Consider the following 17,641-nt stretch of genomic DNA (forward strand, 5'->3'; position numbering starts at 1 on the left):
AGGCCAGTCTGGTTCACTTAGTGAATTCCAGTACAGCCAGACAGATCTACAGGGGGTGGGGAGGAAAGAAAGGGAGGGAGGGAGGGAGGGAGGGAGGGAGGGAAGGAAGGAAGGAAGGAAGGAAGGAAGGAAGGAAGGAAGGAAGGAAGGAAGGAAGGAAGGAAGGAAAGGAAAAAATAGAGACATAAAGGTCTCAATCACGCCTGGCAGTGGTGGTGCGCGTCTTTAATCCCAGCACTCAGGAGGCTGAGGCAGGCGGATCTCTGGGAGTTCAAGGCCAGCCTGGTCTACAAGAGCTAGTTCCAGGACAGGCTCCAAAACTACTGAGAAACCCTGTCTCGAAAAACCAAAAAAAAAAAAAAAGGTCTCAGTCTCTGCCCTGTTGAGTCAGGTTTGGAGGCAATCTTTCCTGGATTCTGGAAGATGGGATGGGGGAGCCCCGTGCCTAAAGAGAAACTGTGCTTTCCTCAGGAGAAACTTAGGATGTGGGGGCAGAAGAGGGACAACCTTAAAGGAATTGGAGTTCTTGATCAGTGTTTTCAGACTTAATAGTAAATAGTAGATATTAGAGAAAGCAGGACAGCCCACCCACCCCTGCTGAAGAGCTGTTGGCAGCTCATGGCTGCCCGGGGACAGGGAATCATTCTCTTCAGCGGTGTGGCCAGCAGTGAGTTGCCCATGCTCCGGTTAATAACCCCGCCCACACTGATGCTCATGCAAGGAACCCTAATTAAACTCAGGGGGCCATCAAAACACACGGCATGAATAAGGGGAGAGATATGTTAGGAAGAGAAAGGAGTCCAGAGAAAGTGGAAGGGGCGTGGGAGAGAGGAATAGGGAGATGGTGGCAAGATAAACTGTCAAAAGGGTCAAGAAAAAAAAAAAACCACCAGGAAGATTGAGCTCAGTGCCCTGCGGCCACATTAACTCAGTCCCCTGTTTATCAGCTGCACCTGCCCTCACTTCCAGCACAGGTCTCCCTGAAAGGTCAGCTCCCCTCTCAGCCACTGGGGATTGACAGGTTTCTTCCCGTTGTCTTCCAGGACAGCTGTGAATGCCCAGACTGGAGTGTGTACCCCGGCAGGAGGTCTGGTGACTGGTGAGCCCCCCACCAGTGGGAACGGTGGAGAAGGGAAGGAGCCATGGTTCTCTAACTGCCTAGGTCATTCCTACCAAGTCTGCGTGGGCCCACAGCTGTGTCCCATTGGACACCAGGCCCTTAGGCTGCATATTTTTGTGGGTGCCCGGTGGGAACCCGTCCCCCAGATGACCCCTCCCCACAGGTGTGCTGGTGCTGCTGTCTCTGGACTTCTTGACCTCGCTCTTCTACTACATCCCCAAGTCTGCGCTGGCTGCCGTCATCATCATGGCTGTGGTCCCACTCTTTGATGCCAAGATTCTCAGGACGCTCTGGCGTGTTAAGAGTAAGAATGCGCATTCGAGGCGGGAAGCCTCCTCCAACATGGCGTCTAAATGCCAAGGGCATCTGTTATCCCCCTCCCAGCCTGCAGCCCTACTTTGGACTAGAGCTGGGGCATTGTGGTAAACTTAGGAAAGAGCACACAAAGAGCTAGGAGACAGGTCCGTCACTCAAGTACCGCCACCCTAGCCCAGGAGACAGTCCTGTCACTCAGGGTAGCGGCTCGGGAGGAGCCGTGATTTGGTCCACACAAAGCTGAGCCCACTGGAGACTGGGGTTCCTCCCATTCCATCCCCTCACCCTCCTCCCACATCCCTTTCTCTTCCTATGGATGGGTGACCGCCCGGCCCCTCTTTACAGCCTTTCCGTCTCACCGACTCCTAACCCGAGTGTCCCTGACCCAGTAGTTCCTTTAGCGGACCAGAGCTAAGTCCCTTTTCTTCGTTGGCCACAGTTAACAGATGTAAATGACCAGTTGTTCTGTGTCTGGTCTTCCTGTGTGTCCACATGTCGTCTTTAGGACAGCCTCAGAGTGTGTTACTGTATGTGTGTGGGTATAACATGTCGTCTGTAGGACGGCCTTGGAGTGCGTTGCTGTAAGTGTGTGTGGAACAGGCTCTGTGGAGGGCGGGCAATGTCTGCGCTGCTGCATCAGAAGTGAAATCCCAGACTGAGTCCATATACTTTGTACCCAGGACACTACTTCAGCCAAGGAGTCTTCCGGGTCTCTGGGAGTCACAAGACACACAGATGCACACACATATACACGAAGACATGCAGAAACACATACATAGACACCTAAACATATAGACACATACACACATATGCACATACAGAGAGACACATACATACACTTATACACACACAGAGAGACAGACACACAGAGATACAGACAACACACATACACACCCCTTCTCTCTGTCCCTTTACCCTGGGTTCTCTGGTGAGCCCCCCACCCATGTCTACCTGTTCATAGAAGTTGGAGGGATGGGACCAGGCCAGGCGGGTCCTACCCTATGGACAGGGACCCAATACTCTCCCTCTGCCCTTGGTCTGTGGGCCAGCTGCAGCCCACAGCTTCTATTCCTGTTACCAGATCTTCCTCTGGGGTACTTTAGGGCTCTCAATACCACTGTTAACCCCAGGAGATGGGGCTCAGAGAGCGTGCTTGGGGAAGGGGGTGTCCCTGAACCAATACTTCTTCTAGGACTGGATCTGCTGCCACTCTGCGTGACCTTCCTGCTGTGCTTCTGGGAGGTTCAGTACGGCATCCTGGCTGGGACCCTGGTGTCTCTGATCATCCTCCTGCACTCTGTGGCGAGGCCCAAGACCCAGGTAGGCCCAGGGGGAGGGAAAATGTGGTGGGAATTCCACCCCCCCCCCCCCACACGAGCACCCCCACCTGCAGTGCCCCATGTGTCAGGCTTGGGTCAGGGCTTCCTGCCTGTCCATGAGCAAAGCCTAGAAGAGCATCCTGACTCGTCTGCCTCTGGCGTTCACTCTCGCCCTGCTCCATCCAGGTATCAGAAGGACACATCCTGGTCCTGCAGCCAGCCAGCGGCCTGCAGTTCCCTGCAATTGATGCCCTGCGAGAGGCAATAATGAACCGGGCCCTGGAAGGTATGTGGGCCAGCCAAGATGAGCAGAAGTCAGCACACACTCCTGCATCCACCTACCCCACAGCCTCAGCACCCTCGGGTGCAGCCTCAGTGGTTGGGGAGACATTCTTGCTTTCGCATCCCAGCTGTCTTTGCTGCGCATAATGGCTGCTGCAGATCAGACAGTCCCCACTGGGCAGCAGTCCCGTGTCTCCCCCTACAGCCTGTCTCAGTAAGGGCCGCGTTTGCGCCTGTGCCTCTGCCTGAGGAACTGACATTCAAGGAAACCTAAAAAGATAGCCATTTCCTCCACCCTGGCCCTTTTGCTGAGCCACAGTCCTGGGGAACGGTCTCTTGATGGCCTCGCTTCACCCCTGCCATGGCTGCAGAGCCACGTTCGGCCTGCACTGTGGCAGACTCTTGACCCGTCTCCCCAGCATCCATTCCACGATGCGCAGTCCTGGAGTGCACGCACGTCAGCAGCATAGACTACACCGTGGTCGTGGGACTCAGGGAGCTCCTGGAGGACTTCCGGAAGCAGGGTGTCACCCTGGCCTTCGCTGGCCTGCAGGTAGGAGAGCCTGGCCACCTCATGTGGAGAGTCCACAGCCCTCCCGGGGGTCCTGGGCTAATGCAACACCTGAGAGAAGATGCCGGTGCATGAACCTGTAGTCCCGGCATGCAGAGGGCTGAGCCAGGAGTATTGACATGAATTCACGGCTGGGCTTCACTTCAGAGTAAGACCCTGTCCCAAAACAAAACAAAAACTGAAACATTTTAAGTCCTAAGTGACGCCTCCAAGCCATGGCATCATTATAAGGACCCATGTCCAGGATTCTACTGGTGGCGGTTCTAACCTGGCAGGCTACCGACCATCTGACTTCATTCTCCTGCGGTCAGTGCCACGCCACATCTGCAGTCTGTGAGCTTAGTGCTGGGAACATCAGGCAAGGGCTCCTGGCCATGCCCATGCCCATGCCCATTGTGTTGTGTGTATGCGCACGCGTGAGTGTGTGCGTGTGTATGTGTGGGTGCGTGCATGTGTGTATGTGTGTGCATGTACATGTATGTGCGTGCATATGTATATGCATGCATGAGTGTGTGTATGTGTGTGTGCGCGTGCATGTGTGTATGTGTGTGCGTGTACATGTATGTGTGTGCGTATGTATGTATATGCATGCATGTGTGTGCGGTTACATGTATGTGTGTGCGTATGTATATGCATGCATGCGTGTGTGCACGTGAGTGCGTGTATGTGTGTATGTGCGTGCGTGCGTGTGTGTGTGTGTGTGTGTGTATGTGTGTGTGCAGAGCCCTCATCATCCTAATCCAGATTAATGAATGAGTCAATGTGGAAGTAGAAGAGAGGAGACCAACCTCTGCAGAAGCAGGATGCCCTCTTCAGAGCAGGGGAGGGGAAGGACTGTGCCCAGGGGGCTTAGGTTTTATATGGGAGAGGGGGTTTTATCCACCGCTATGCCCCGTGTAGCTTCAAGGCTGAATGATGCCAGCAGACATTTTCCTTGCTGTGCCGGCTTTTCATTTTAATATCTTAGATCATCAGCCTTTTGTGGAGACTGCTCCTGTGGAAGGTCCTCTGGCCCACCTTCCTCCCTCCTCTGTCCCTGTGAGACGAGCAGAATCTCATGAGAACACTCAGGGCATCTGCTAGGCTACCTCTGCCATGTCGCAGAGCGGGCAGACCCTGCCCCGCGTTAAAGCGTGTCTGTCACCTAGGTACCTGTGCTCCGCACCCTGTTGGCTGCAGACCTGGCGGGGTTCCAGCACTTCAGTACTCTGGAGGAGGCCGGTGAGTGCAAATTGTGGTTAGGGAACAGGGAGGGTCGGGAACCCCTGAACTAGGAAAGGCGCTGGCCCCAGACCAGCCCACACTTTCTTCCTAGGCACCACGCCCTGGGTGACTGCCATTCCTTGACTCCCAGCCTCTGGAGCATTTTCAGTACGTGATAAAATCCTGTGTGTTTTGCAGAGAAATACCTGCAGCAGGAAGCAGGGCCTCAGCCCTACAACATCCACGAGGACTCTGTCCAGAGCACAAGATCTCCCTGCTGAAGTCTGAGTTGGACCCCTGAAGGGCAGCTGGTATAGGAAGGGTCTCTGGAAGGTGCGGCCACTGTGATTTGATGCGGATATCGCCTGACAGACCCACTGCACAAGTGGCTCTGAAAAACAAAAACAGGGTGCCAGACAGCGATGGTGGTGCACGCCTTTAATCCCAGCACTTGGGAGGCAGAGGCTGGCGGATCTCTCTGAGTTCAAGGCCAACCTGGTCTACCAGAGCAAATAAATTCCAGAAGTTCCAGGACAAGCTCGAAAGCTACACAGAGAAACCCTGTCTCGAAAAAAAAAAAACAAAAGAAAGAAAAAAAAAAAAAAGACAGACAGCTGGGAGCTGTGTGGGATCCTCAGGTGTGACTTTCCTGCTGTTCCCCAGCTGTGAAAATTGGGGGGTGGGGCTGAAGAGAGGGGCCAGGTGAGACAGGAGGATCATGACTTCTGGCCTGGGCTGGCAGGAACGGGCTGGCGCCTTCCAGATTGGAATTCCTCTTTGGAATCAGGCCCATCAGAGAAGAGTCAGGAGATGAGACATCTCAGACAGAGATGTGTCTGACCACGGTGGAGTCCAAGCTGAGCTGAAGAGGGGACCACAGCTCCCAGCACAGCGATGTGAAGGCTGTAAATGGTGTTTAAAAATGGAAGTCATCACTACGGTGCTTTAAAAAAAATTTCTGCAGCCAGGTGGTGGTGGCACACACCTTTAATTCCAGCACTTGGGAGTCAGAGAGGATCTCTGAGTTTGAACCCTGACTAAGGAAGGGAGGGAGGGAGGAAGGAAGGAAGGAAGGAAGGAAGGAAGGAAGGAAGGAAGGAATTCGCACACCTTTAATCCCAGATGTCAGAGCAGAGGCAGGCAGATCTCAGTGAGTTCAAGGCCAGCCTGATCTTCAGAGTGAGTTCCAGGACAGCCAGGGCTACACAGAGAAACCCTGTCTCGAAAAGCCACAAAAAAAGAGAACTCATCCATCATCTTCTATCCCATCCTTTGTCCTCTTCACCTGATACCTGCGGTCCCCTGCCCAGGACAGGTGTGTAACTGTCGGTGTGCACACATGGTGACCATCTTACGTGAGCCGAATCACTACATCAGGATGCTTTGTAAACTGTCTTCCTGCAGTCGTTTACTGTGATTTATTTATTGTGATAATTGATAGCATTAAAATACAAGATTTTTATTCCGTGCTTATACGTCTGGGTCCTCATGCGGATGTGTGTGCATGTGTGTATTTGCGTGTGGATGTGCATGTATGTGAGTGGATGTGTGTGTTGTGCATATGTGTGTGTGTGTGCAGAAGCAAGAGGAGGACATTGGGTATCCTGCTGAATCACACTCAGCCTTGCTCCCATGAGATGGAGGCCCTTCTTGGCGCTGATGGAGACTGGTTGCCAGTGATCCTCCAGTGTCTGCTTGCCGCCCAGCACTGAGATTAGAGACCCAGCAGCACCCACACCCGGTGCTGTATGTGGGTGTTGGGGATTTGCTGGTGTGTGCTGTGGTGTGGACCCTTGTTCCTGTTGCTGCTGTGTGGGATGGTGTGTGGAGAGCCATGTCCCTCTTGCTAGTTGTTGTGTGACCCTGTGCCTGGGGAGACATCTGTTCCATCTGGATTCGGAGCCGTGAGCAGATCCAAACACGGATCCCACCTCCCAGTTTGGTGAACCAATGCGTTTTATGGGAGTTACTTATAAAAGCATGTGGAGGGTGTAATCCCAATCTCGGCCTCCATTTTTGGATGCCACCCCCTGTGCCCCTCGAACCTTGACCCCTCCCCAGGAAAGGTCAAGACCACTCCCATACGCTATTTAAACTGCTCCCCAGAAACTAAACACGTGGTTTTCCCTCTTCCTCTTCGTGGTAGCGTTGGTGGCTTCTCGTTTCCCTTCAGGGCCACCCAGGAACCCAGGTGTCTATAAAACCTGGATATCTTTTAATTTGGTCTGATTTCATTTGATTTGGATTATTTTGTGTTGGCAGAGTGGCTCAGTAGGAAATATTCCTAACATCTTGGAGATCCCACCGGGTTGTTGTCCCCCCACCCCCACAGACCCACGGCTACCTGTTGGAAACTCCCTTATTCCCCCATGCTCTCTGCCAGGCTAAAACCACCTCCCAGGCTAGATCAGCTTTGTCTTGGTGAGACCCTTTTTTTCTTGCCTATGCTACTAGAATTTTGGGGGACCCGTTTGTTGATTTGGGGGCTTTTGTTGAAGACACGGTCCGTGCCAAAAGCCTGACCCACACAGCGAAAGCTGAGATTTTAGCTGAGGTGAATTTTGTTTGTCCAGGGATGCCTGACATTCAGTGTTCACAGCCCCGTTTGGCCCAAGAGTTATTTCCGTGGACGCACTGTAATAGACTTGAGCCACACAAGTGGACATAGACTTTTAAAATGGGCGCTTGCAATTCAAAGCCAGGTCCGTTATCACCCCTGGGCTGCCTCTTACAAAATCTTTATAAATTGGGCCTGTCTGATTCAATCTGTCCCAAGCGGCTAATTTCTCTTATTCCCTAAAATTTAGCCTCGATAGGATCTTGACAATGGGGTGTGATGGCCACCAGAGGGAAGCCTTGAGTTTACCGCCCTCCAAGACCCAGAGAACGTTTGTCGCCTTGGGGACAAATGGACAGAGCTCTCCTATGTCCTTGGTTTCTGGGCACTGCACTCTTGCCCCTACCTCAGTAGCCAGTGTCTTCCAGCACCAGTTTTGGTCGCTAGGAACACAGCGCCTCCAGATTCGCGGCAGTCTGGGAATTGGGATCCAGATAGTTCAGCCTTGACAGTGCAGCCGAGGCACTGGCCCCTCCCCCACTCCCTGTCACCCTCACTACTCAATCCCCTCCTGTGGGGCAGCACTCTCCACATTCTCAGTTCCCTCCCTACTCCCTCCCTAGCCAAACCAGAAGTTCAAGGTCATCTTTCCCCTTACCTACCTTCCCCCCCCACCCCATATCTCTCTACCCTTTTACCCCTTCTAAGCACTGGGTTAACTCCTCCCAATCCTCCCCCCCCCCCATCTCTTCCCATACCAGAAACCACCATATTCCTGCCCTTCTCTGGCATTCTTAAAGTACTTGTTTCCTTTTCTTTTCCAGATCTCTCTCAAATAGAAAAGCGGCTGGGTTCCTTTTCTGCTAATCCTTCTGCTCATATTAAAGAGTTTTGCTCTCTGCCCCAGGCCTACGATCTATCCTGGCTTGCCTACTACGTCATCCAAGCTTCTACTCTCACTCCCGAGGAGTGAAACAGAATTCAGGCAGCAGCTAGACAGTATGCAGACCAGATTCATCCGGTAGACAGTACGGTCCCTTTGCCGGCCACAGAACCACACTGGGACTACCAGCCTGGCCAAAGCGGCCGACAGAGGTGGGGCATCATGGTTTGTTGACTTCTTCAGGGTATGGAAATGGTCTCAAAAAAAGTAGTTAATTTCAACAAACTTTGAGAGATCACACAGCTAGCTGACAAAAACCCAGCCATCTTTTAAAATCACTTACAAGAGGCCATGGTCCCATATACCAGGCTGGACCCAGCCTCCCCAGTGGGAGCCACGGTCCTGGTTATCCACTTTATTTCTCAGTCAGCACCAGATATCAGAAAAAAAAGTTTTAAAAGGCTGAGAAAGGTCCCCAAACTCCTATACGGGAATTGGTGGAAATGGCCTTTAAAGTTTTTAGTGCCCGACAAGAGACAGCTGGGTCTTCCCGACAGACAAGGCTGCAACAGGTGACAATGCTCCAGGCTCAAGCTGTAGCAGCTGCTCTGAGACCACTGGGACCGCCAGAAGAGGAACAAGGGAAGTCAACCACAGGTTCCATCCAGGTGGAGCTCAGCCTATGTCACCCTCGCCGGCAGGCTGCTTCAAATGTGGTCTAAATGGCCATTTGGCATGGTATTGGCCTGGGCCTCTGTCACCTACAAGGCAGATACGGTCCCTTCCACTAACACAGTCGAAGCGACCCGCCTGCCAATGGGAACCTCCTCGCAAAATGCTGAATTAATTGCCTTGACTAGGGCACTCCAAATAGCCTAGGGCCAACGGCTAATATCTGTACTGACTCGAAATATGCCTTCTTAATAGGCCACACTCATTCCATACTCTGGAAGGAAAGGGGCTTCCTTACTACCAAGGGCACCCCCATAGTTAATGGACCTCTTATAATAAGCCAACCTCAGCTCCCTGCAGAAGTAGCCATTATTCACTATGGGGGGGGGGCGGGGGACACCAGTCCTCCAAGGACCCAGTGGCCAAGGCTGACTCAGTGGCCCCAGGGCCTGGTCTCCAGCTCCTCGGATTCCACAGAACATATCTTGTTCTTGACTCCCTCCTATCAGCCCTGTTACCAACCAGGAGAGAGGGACAAGCTCAAAAAAGGGGGGGGGGCACAGAAACAAAGGGTGGATGGTTCTACTTAAATAACCGCCTCACCCTTCCTCAAGACCAGGCATTGTTGATCATTTCAGACATCCGCCAGACCTTACACATAGGCCCCAAAGCTTTGTTCTGCTTCTTAGAGACCCTCTTTGACCCCACCAGTCTCCGAGATCACATTTCACAGGCTCACTCCTCCTGCCAGACAAGTGCCAAGGTCAATCCACAGGGGGCTCTGCATATAGATCAGTCTCTGTATCCGCTTCGTGGACACCAACCGAGGCAAGATTGGCAGGTCGATTTCACCCATATGTCTACTCATAAAAAAACTCTGTTATCTCCCAACACTTGTGGACACTTTCACAGGATGGATAGAAGCATTTCCGGCCTCCAGGGAAACAGCAGATGTGGTGGCTCATATGGTATGATATGGTACTCCTGGACCACATCATTCCTTGGCTTGGCATCCCACGGACCATCCAATGGACAATGGGCCAGCCTTCACTTCCAGGGAAATTCCACACCCCCTACCATTCACAATCCTCGGGAAAGGTGGAGAGGGCCAATGGGCTCATCAAACAACAGCTAATCCTTGAACTCAGGTTATCTTGACCCTCCCTTCTCCCCAGTGCCCTTACTTGCCTCAGGGCCACTCCACATTCCCCTATGGCCTGAGCCCTTTTGGAGCTGCTTTATGGCAGGCCCTTTCTCCTTAACCATCACATCCAGACTTAACTCCTCCACTGGCAGGGTACCTACCCTACCTCTCCCTTCTGAGGTCCTTTCTCCATTCACACGCTGACAGCTGTCTCCCTGCCCCCACACCAGTGGACCCTAGTGCCCCTGAGCCTGCCCCACTCTCCCCAGGGGACAGAGTACTCCTCAAACAGCTAACTCCTAGGTCTCTTGAACCTCGATGGACAGGACCTCACACGGTAATCCTCACCACCCTCTTGGCTACCAAGCTCCTGGGACACCCATGCTGGTACCACCTCTCCAGGCTCAAGCAGGATCCTACTCAGGACACTTGGTCTGTCCAGCAGTTAGGACCTTCCACCCTCTCTGGTTTTCCAAGATGCCACAATGAAGGGCCTACCTGCTCCTCAGCCTGGCACACTCATCTCTGGTGATACAAACAAGATGGGTAGTAAGAATATTTTTTCTCCTAGACACTTGCCTTCTCATATCCCTCAAGAAACAGTGGAGATTTAGTGAATTTTTTTTTTATCGGAGAGACTTTTCTTTCTTTTTCTTTTTCCTTCCTTCCTTCCTTTCTTTCTTTCTTTCTTTCTTTCTTTCTTTCTTTCTTTCTTTCTTTCTTTTTTCCCTTCAGTTTATTGAGACAGGGTTTGCTGCTCTGTAGCTTTGGAGCCTGTCCTGGAACTAGCTCTTGTAGACCAGGCTGGCCTTGAACTCACAGAGATCCACCTGCCTCTGCCTCCAAAGTGCTGGGATTAAAGGGGTGCACCACCACTGCCCAGCCTGATCATGGAAACTTTTTTAAAAAATATTTAATTATTTACTTATATTTTGTATAGTGTTCTGCCTGTATATATTCCTGCAGGTCAGAAGGGGGCAATAGATCTCATTACAAATGGTTGTGAGTCACCATGTGGTTGCTGGGAATTGAACTCAGGACCTCTGGAAGACCAGTCAGAGCTTTTAACTTCTGTGCCATCTCTCCAGCCCCGGCCCCATGATGACACTTTTTTTTTATTTTAAGTACATTGGTGTTTTGCCTACATGTATGCCTTTGTGAGGGTCCTCTGGAAGAGCAGTTAATGCTCTTAACCCCTGAGCCATCTCTCCAGCCCTCCCCCATGGCAAGTCTTATAAGGGAAAACATTTAATTAGGGCTGGCTGACATTCAGAGGATCAGTTTATTAGCATCACTGTGGAGAGCATGACATGGTCCTGGAGAAGTAGCTGAGAGTTCTACAACCTAATCAGCAGGAAGAGAGAGACACTGGGCCTGACCTGGCTGTCTGATACCTCAGCGCCCCCTAGTGACACACTTTCTCCAACAAGGTCACATCTCCTAATAGTGCCACTCACTGTGGGCCTATGGGGTCATCTTCAATCAAAGCACCACATTCCGCTCCCTGTATCCCGTGGACTTATAGCCTATCATAGTCCAAGTTCAAAAGTCCCCATAGTCTATCACAGTATCAACACTGCTCAAATGTCCAAAGTTCAAAGCCTCTGTCGAAGACTAGCTTTGACAAGACTTGTACATCCCAGGGTAGGAGCACGAGGATTAGAATTATTAGGCAAAAGGAACAGAGATAGGAGAAATGAGAGAGAGAAACACAACAGCGTTGGGAGGGGCAGTCAGTGGATACTGAGTCTGCCTTGTTTATTTTCTACACACATTTATTTCACTCCAAAGGAGGAGGGGGGGAATGAACAGACTTCATTAACTTGATATGAATTCTCTTGAATTCTCTGACCTTTGGTCGAGGTGGAGCAGATCCACCTCTATACCCAAAAGACTAATTAACTACATCCTAGGTCAGAATCTCTTGTTTGTAGCCACACCTGTTGTCAACAATTTTGAGAGAGCAAAAATAAACTCAAACTCTCTGACCTCCAGTCAAGGTGGGACAGGCTCACAGCTCTGTGGGCCCTCACAAGTCTCTTCTGAGACTCATGTAATTTCTTAACTGTAACCCCTGTAAAGTCAAAAGGAGAAAGCAGAGCACATACTTCCAACACACACGGCACAGGATGTACATGACCACTCCAGAAGGGAGCAGAGGGTGTAGGGTGAGGAAATACCGGCTAGACCAAAGCAAGACTGAAAACCAGCCAGGCAAACTCCAAACTCTGCATCTCCTTGTCTGATGTCAAAATGCTCTCCAGAGCTTCAACTCCCTTAGCTTTGTGGACTGCCACACACTGCTCTGTATTGAGCTGCTTTCATGCTTTGTAGGTAGCTTTCCTTGGTAGGAATCCCACGGCTCTGGCATCTCCACCATCTTAGGGTCTCCAAGGCAATCTAGGCTTCACCTTCTAACTTTACACAATGGCCTCTCTGAGCCTCCAGGAAAGGACACCTTACCTTGTGCCACGTCCACAGCAGTGACTGCCTTGTAGTGACAAAATGCCTCTGCGCTGGCTTTTGCCTGCTGAAGGATTGGGGTTAGAGCTTCCTGGAGCGAAGCCCCCAGGTGGTCCCCCTGGCAATCAGCGATCGAGATAGGACCTGATGCCATAGGCAAATCTCGTACCTGGAGATGGCCTTGAGAGGCGAGCCCTCCTGACACCTTGCCTGATCTTTCTCTGTATTTCTTAATTTTCCTGTTTGCAGCTGACCGCTTACCAAGAGATCAAAGTACGTCCTTGGCTTGGCTCCACCGTTCATTAAAGTAGTCCTTGAGGAAATAAAGTATGCCCCATGCCACATGAGCCTGGGAAACTTTATTATTTATGAAACAGAAACGGCTAAAGTTGAAATGTTACGAGGGAATCGTCATAGTGAATCAGATTTAGAGAGAAAAGGAGAGTTAGAGAAAATTCCCCTTTATGGAAAGATTAGCTAGATCTCGGAAGCCCTGGTGTCTTTATAGTAAAGAGGAAAGAAAGGAAATTCTTGAAAATATGAGACCAGCTTTAATATATTGGTATAGGAACTATCATGAGGAAACGAGAAAACTATTAGGGAATATGGAGCAAAGAATAAAAAATTATATACATAAAAAGCTAGACCCAGGACCCTGAGAACTAGTCCCCACGGTAGAATGTGGTTAATGGTGCGAGACAAAACAAAACTGAAAATCCTTGCCAACATCTTGAGCACGTAGAGGGGAGCACGTAGAGGGAGCTCTATTTTGATTATGCTTAGCCTTGATTTATGTCTGGAACCTTGAGTGGGGTGATGTAGTGAGCCTGCCAAGTTCTTTGATCTGTTTTGTACAAAAACTGAAGCTTTGCAAAAGTAAAATTGCAGCAGATTTTCACTACACAGTGTGTCTGTCTGTCATTTCCCTTGCATCGTATCCTGACTATCCTATCCTTCACCCTGTTCTCCCGTGGATAGTGGTCTCCGAGAGGGACGGTCCGTGGCAACCTCGTAAGTGGAGGCAGTCCGCTTGTTAGTCCCAGCCGCCCGCCTAGCTGAGTCCTGAAATAACCACACAGTTATTTGGCTAACTCTTACATCTTAATTTAACCCATTTCTATTAATCTGTATATCACCACGTGGCAATGGCTTACTAGCAAAAATCCAGCATGTCTGATTCTAGCTGCTCTATGGCGTCTCTCTGACTCTGCCCTTGTTTCTCCCAGCATTCAGTTCTGTCTTCCCTGCCTACCTAAGTTCTGCCCTATCAACAGGCCAAGGCAGTTTCTTTATTTATTGATGGCAATTACAGCACACAGAGGGGACTCCTACATCAACACCCCTGACACATGCCTGGCCTCAGCATCTTTCCTCAGTCTTGTAAGAAGATTCCATAACTTCTATCTTGCATCCTTGCCTCTAAAGCCAGAACCACATGGCTGAAGCTGCCAAGTTCTGCTGCTTTCTAGGGCTAGAACATGGCCCCCTCATTCAAATACATTTTCACAGTTTCTCTGTATTTCATAGTTTCATTCAGTGCCTAAGCTTGGCTGTTCTGAAACTCGATCTGTAGATCTGCCTGCCTCTGCCTCCCTAGTATTGGGATTAAAGGTGTGCACTGTTACCACTCAACTCTAAAATTTCTTTAATTCCTTTTTACAAGTTGGGAGATTAGCTGAGAGGGATCTTGCCCTGAGGTCACCACTCCCTTTATTCCTGTTAGGATCAGGCTTCTCTTTAATTTATCTCCTTTAGCACAGGACTTCACTCCATTGCACTTCCTGGAGCCCCTTTCCTCTTCAAACTATACATTTTGTATTCTTCCTTCCTTGGCTTGCTCCTTTTCATTACAAACCTCCACAAGTACGGCCACTAATAACCAAGCCGCACGGTCAATACTAGGCTGTCTAGAATCAACTCTGCCAAAGCCATTCATCCATGCCTCTTCCATTTAGCCACAGGCAGATTTTTGGGACGAGGGCAGAAAACAACTCTATTCTTCACTGAAATATCACAAGATTGGTCTCTAGGCCACATACTAATATTCTTTTCCTCTGAAATCTCTTGAACTAGGTCCCCACAGCTCAAATTACCTTTAGCACCACTGTCTTCCATGCTCCTACTAGTATGGAACCCCACTCCCTGGTACCAAGTTCTGCTAAGTTTAGATTTCTGGTGCTGTGAAGAGTCACCATGACCACAGCAATACTTATACAGAAAGACTGGCTTGCAGCTCAGAAGTTTGGTCCAATATCAACATGGAAGAAGAAAATTTTTGCTCTTTACCTGTTGTAGCAAGGAGCGGGCAAATCCACGTCCTGCCACCCGGCTATCTTAACCCCTGAAATAACCACACAGAAATCGTATTAATTAAATCACTGCCTGGCCCATTATATCTAGCCTCTTCTTGGCTAATTTTTACATCTTGATTCAACCCACTTTTAGTAATCTGTGTATCATCACATGATTGTGGCTTACCGGCAAGAGTCTAACCTATGTCCACCTCAGGCAGGAGAGAATCATGGTGTCAGCCACACTTCCTTCTTCCTCTCAGAATTCTGTTCTGTATACTACGCCCACCTAAGGCCAAGGCAGTTTTCTTTATTCAACCAACACATAGAAAGAAGGCCCTCCTACACCATTTACCTGCTTGCTCTGACTCTTCCTGGCAAGTCCATTCCTTCATGGGCCTTAGAACCTACTTCTTTGTGATTCTGTGGGAAAACTGAAGACCAGCTGAGACATTCAGCCTTGTGGACTGAGGAATTGCTGGATTCTTGGCCTTGCCATTCCTAGGCAGCCATTGTTGGATTAGCTGGACCACGCCCTGTAAGCCATTCTAATAAATCTCCTTTTTATATGTATAGAGATTCATTCTGTAAGTTCTGTAACTCTAGAGAACCCTGAATAATAATACAACCACTGTACCTCCAGAAGCCAAGACAAGGGAGACAAGAGGAGCTCTTTCTCAACCCCTCTGAAGGCACTGACTCCACCAGCATCTCGATTGCACTTACAGGCCCCAGAATAGTCAGGCCACAAAGCAGTTTGTTAGTCTCTCATCCTGGAGCTTAGGTCATCCCCAGGAAACCAAACACTCTGCGATTTCCACGGAAAGACTTGGGTTTTGGAGTTCTAATGGGTTAACAGTCCAAGGACAGCAGGAGCGCAAGGGATTCTGTCTGCCCTGCTAAAGATCGGTGACGTACTGGAAAGGGGTGCGAGGTGTGTTGCAGAGTCTGGACGCTGAAGCATAGCCATGCAGAGCTGAGGGTCATGTGAGAGGGGCCAGTTTCAACTCATTATCTACAGGTTTGTGTGGAGGTATGTATATTTATCTTTGAAATAACTGCAGGGCTTTGCTTGTTTGGGGACGGGGTTTCCCTGTATTGCTCAGGACTGGATCAAATTCCTAGGCTTGTACCCACGTTGCCTCAGAATCTGGGATTAGGGACATAAGCCACCATGCCTGGCTCAGCAGACTGTTAAAAGAGGTGAAATTTGAAGTCAATATGACCAAAGTAGTACCATCTTGTCTCTACTCCATTTTGTGTCTGCCTACTCACCTCTCAGCCCTCACACCCCTCAACAGCCATGTCTGCCTCTGAAACACTCTTGGGATTGTCTATGACATGATGGTTCTTTGCCATTATTAACCCATATCATTAAGATTTGTATAAACCAAAATAATTGATAAAGGTATAGATCAAAATTCATTACCAGGCTGTTTGAAATAACTACCAAGTGCTACCCAAATAAATACTATTAGACAATTCTGGTTACTCTGGCCCTGGTCTGAAATTGATATCACTGTGGTCTATGGCCGATAGTACGCACTGTACCACTGAACTTTCTCCACTTTTGGTCACAGGTCAAAATAAAGGCCTCCTTGTACTCTCAATTGGCTTTCATAAGAGTGGTGGTCTGCAACAATTTCATGTTGATTGTTTCAAAATTCTGCAATAATAAAATTAGCTTGTTTTGTGTATTTGGAATGTCTAAAGCCTTTTCTTGATGGCAGAAGTCACAAAATCATCCCATGAATTATAAATAATAAAGGTTTACTTATTTAGGGGAAGCTTACAGATCATTCTCCTAGATAACAATCCTCTGCACAGGGAACAGAAACCAAGTCTAGCAGCTGGAAGCCAGAACTAGAATCAAGAGAGTGAGTGCAGGCCTTATTTACAGTACAAGAGACCCCGCCCAAGAGGGCTGGTATCTTAAATGCTATTGGCTGAAGGAATGGAATGTGCTCCTACAGCACCTCCCCCTTTTGTTTTCCTGGTGAAAAGCCATAGGTGTGTGCTGGCAGGTGATCCCACCTACTACAGTTGGCACATTAGGAATGTCCTTTGGATGTTCTGTTGACGGGGGTTGCCTGGGTAGTCTCAGTCTGTGGTCTCTTTCAGAACCAGGAATCGCCTCAGGGTAAACCACTGAGACTCAGGGCTCTATAGAGATGTTGGGTTGGGTGCTACACTGCCCAGGGTGAAGAGCTGAGTCCTGATAACCTAGCTGTCACTGCAGCCCCTGTGTGGAGACCCAGAGCTCTGTATGCCTGTCTTGGACATCAGCCTCCAGTTCTGAACGCTTGGAGTGTAAACCTCTAATTCTCAGGAATTAGAGCCGCAATTTTTGGGTTTGGGAACACACGTGGGCCGCAAGAAACTCTAACACTAAGAGTCATCTTCTGTCCATCTGAGAGTTTGTCCAGCCAAAGCAAAAGCGCCCCAGGCAGCCACTTGCAAAGACACTTTTACCTTCTTCTCCAGGGGTCCGTCTGCCTCCCCCAGTGGGAATGGGGACTTTCTGGAGGGGCTCTGTTCTATATTACACAAGACAGTCATGGGTGGCTTTTCAGCAAGTTGTCAGGTTCTTGGCCTAACTTGGCTCTTGCTTTTATTGTCTCCAGTAAGGGAGGTGTCTAAGCCCCAAGTTGAGCGACATCTGTTGGGGTCTGGCCTTGATGGGGTTCGCACATTCCAGGGTAGGGCCATGAGGTTTAGGAATATTAGGTAGAAGGAACAGAGATACGAAAGAAAGTGAATGCTAAGCCTGGCAGTGGTGGCGCATGCCTTTAATCCCAGCACTCGGGAGGCAGAGGCAGGC

At 49.9% G+C, this 17,641-nt stretch overlaps 1 protein-coding gene across 2 annotated transcripts in view; it reads left to right on the plus strand.

Annotated features, from left to right (window-relative positions):
- Slc26a11 (solute carrier family 26 member 11) overlaps positions 1-6,272 on the plus strand; it is a 20,035-nt gene extending 13,763 nt beyond the window's left edge. For both annotated transcript variants that reach the window (XM_050140204.1, XM_050140205.1), the window contains exons 11-17: positions 1,044-1,099; positions 1,284-1,424; positions 2,628-2,755; positions 2,941-3,040; positions 3,456-3,589; positions 4,756-4,828; positions 5,009-6,272. In XM_050140204.1, the coding sequence (XP_049996161.1) occupies positions 1,044-1,099; positions 1,284-1,424; positions 2,628-2,755; positions 2,941-3,040; positions 3,456-3,589; positions 4,756-4,828; positions 5,009-5,091 (715 nt within the window). In that variant the 3' untranslated portion in view covers positions 5,092-6,272. The remainder of the gene's footprint in view (positions 1-1,043; positions 1,100-1,283; positions 1,425-2,627; positions 2,756-2,940; positions 3,041-3,455; positions 3,590-4,755; positions 4,829-5,008) is intronic.
- The last annotated feature ends 11,369 nt before the right edge of the window (positions 6,273-17,641 follow it).

This window comes from Alexandromys fortis, unplaced genomic scaffold (genome assembly GCF_014885135.2).
Source record: "Alexandromys fortis isolate MF-2015 unplaced genomic scaffold, M_Fortis_MF-2015_v1.1 scaffold_39, whole genome shotgun sequence".
Classification (NCBI taxonomy): domain Eukaryota; kingdom Metazoa; phylum Chordata; class Mammalia; order Rodentia; family Cricetidae; genus Alexandromys; species Alexandromys fortis.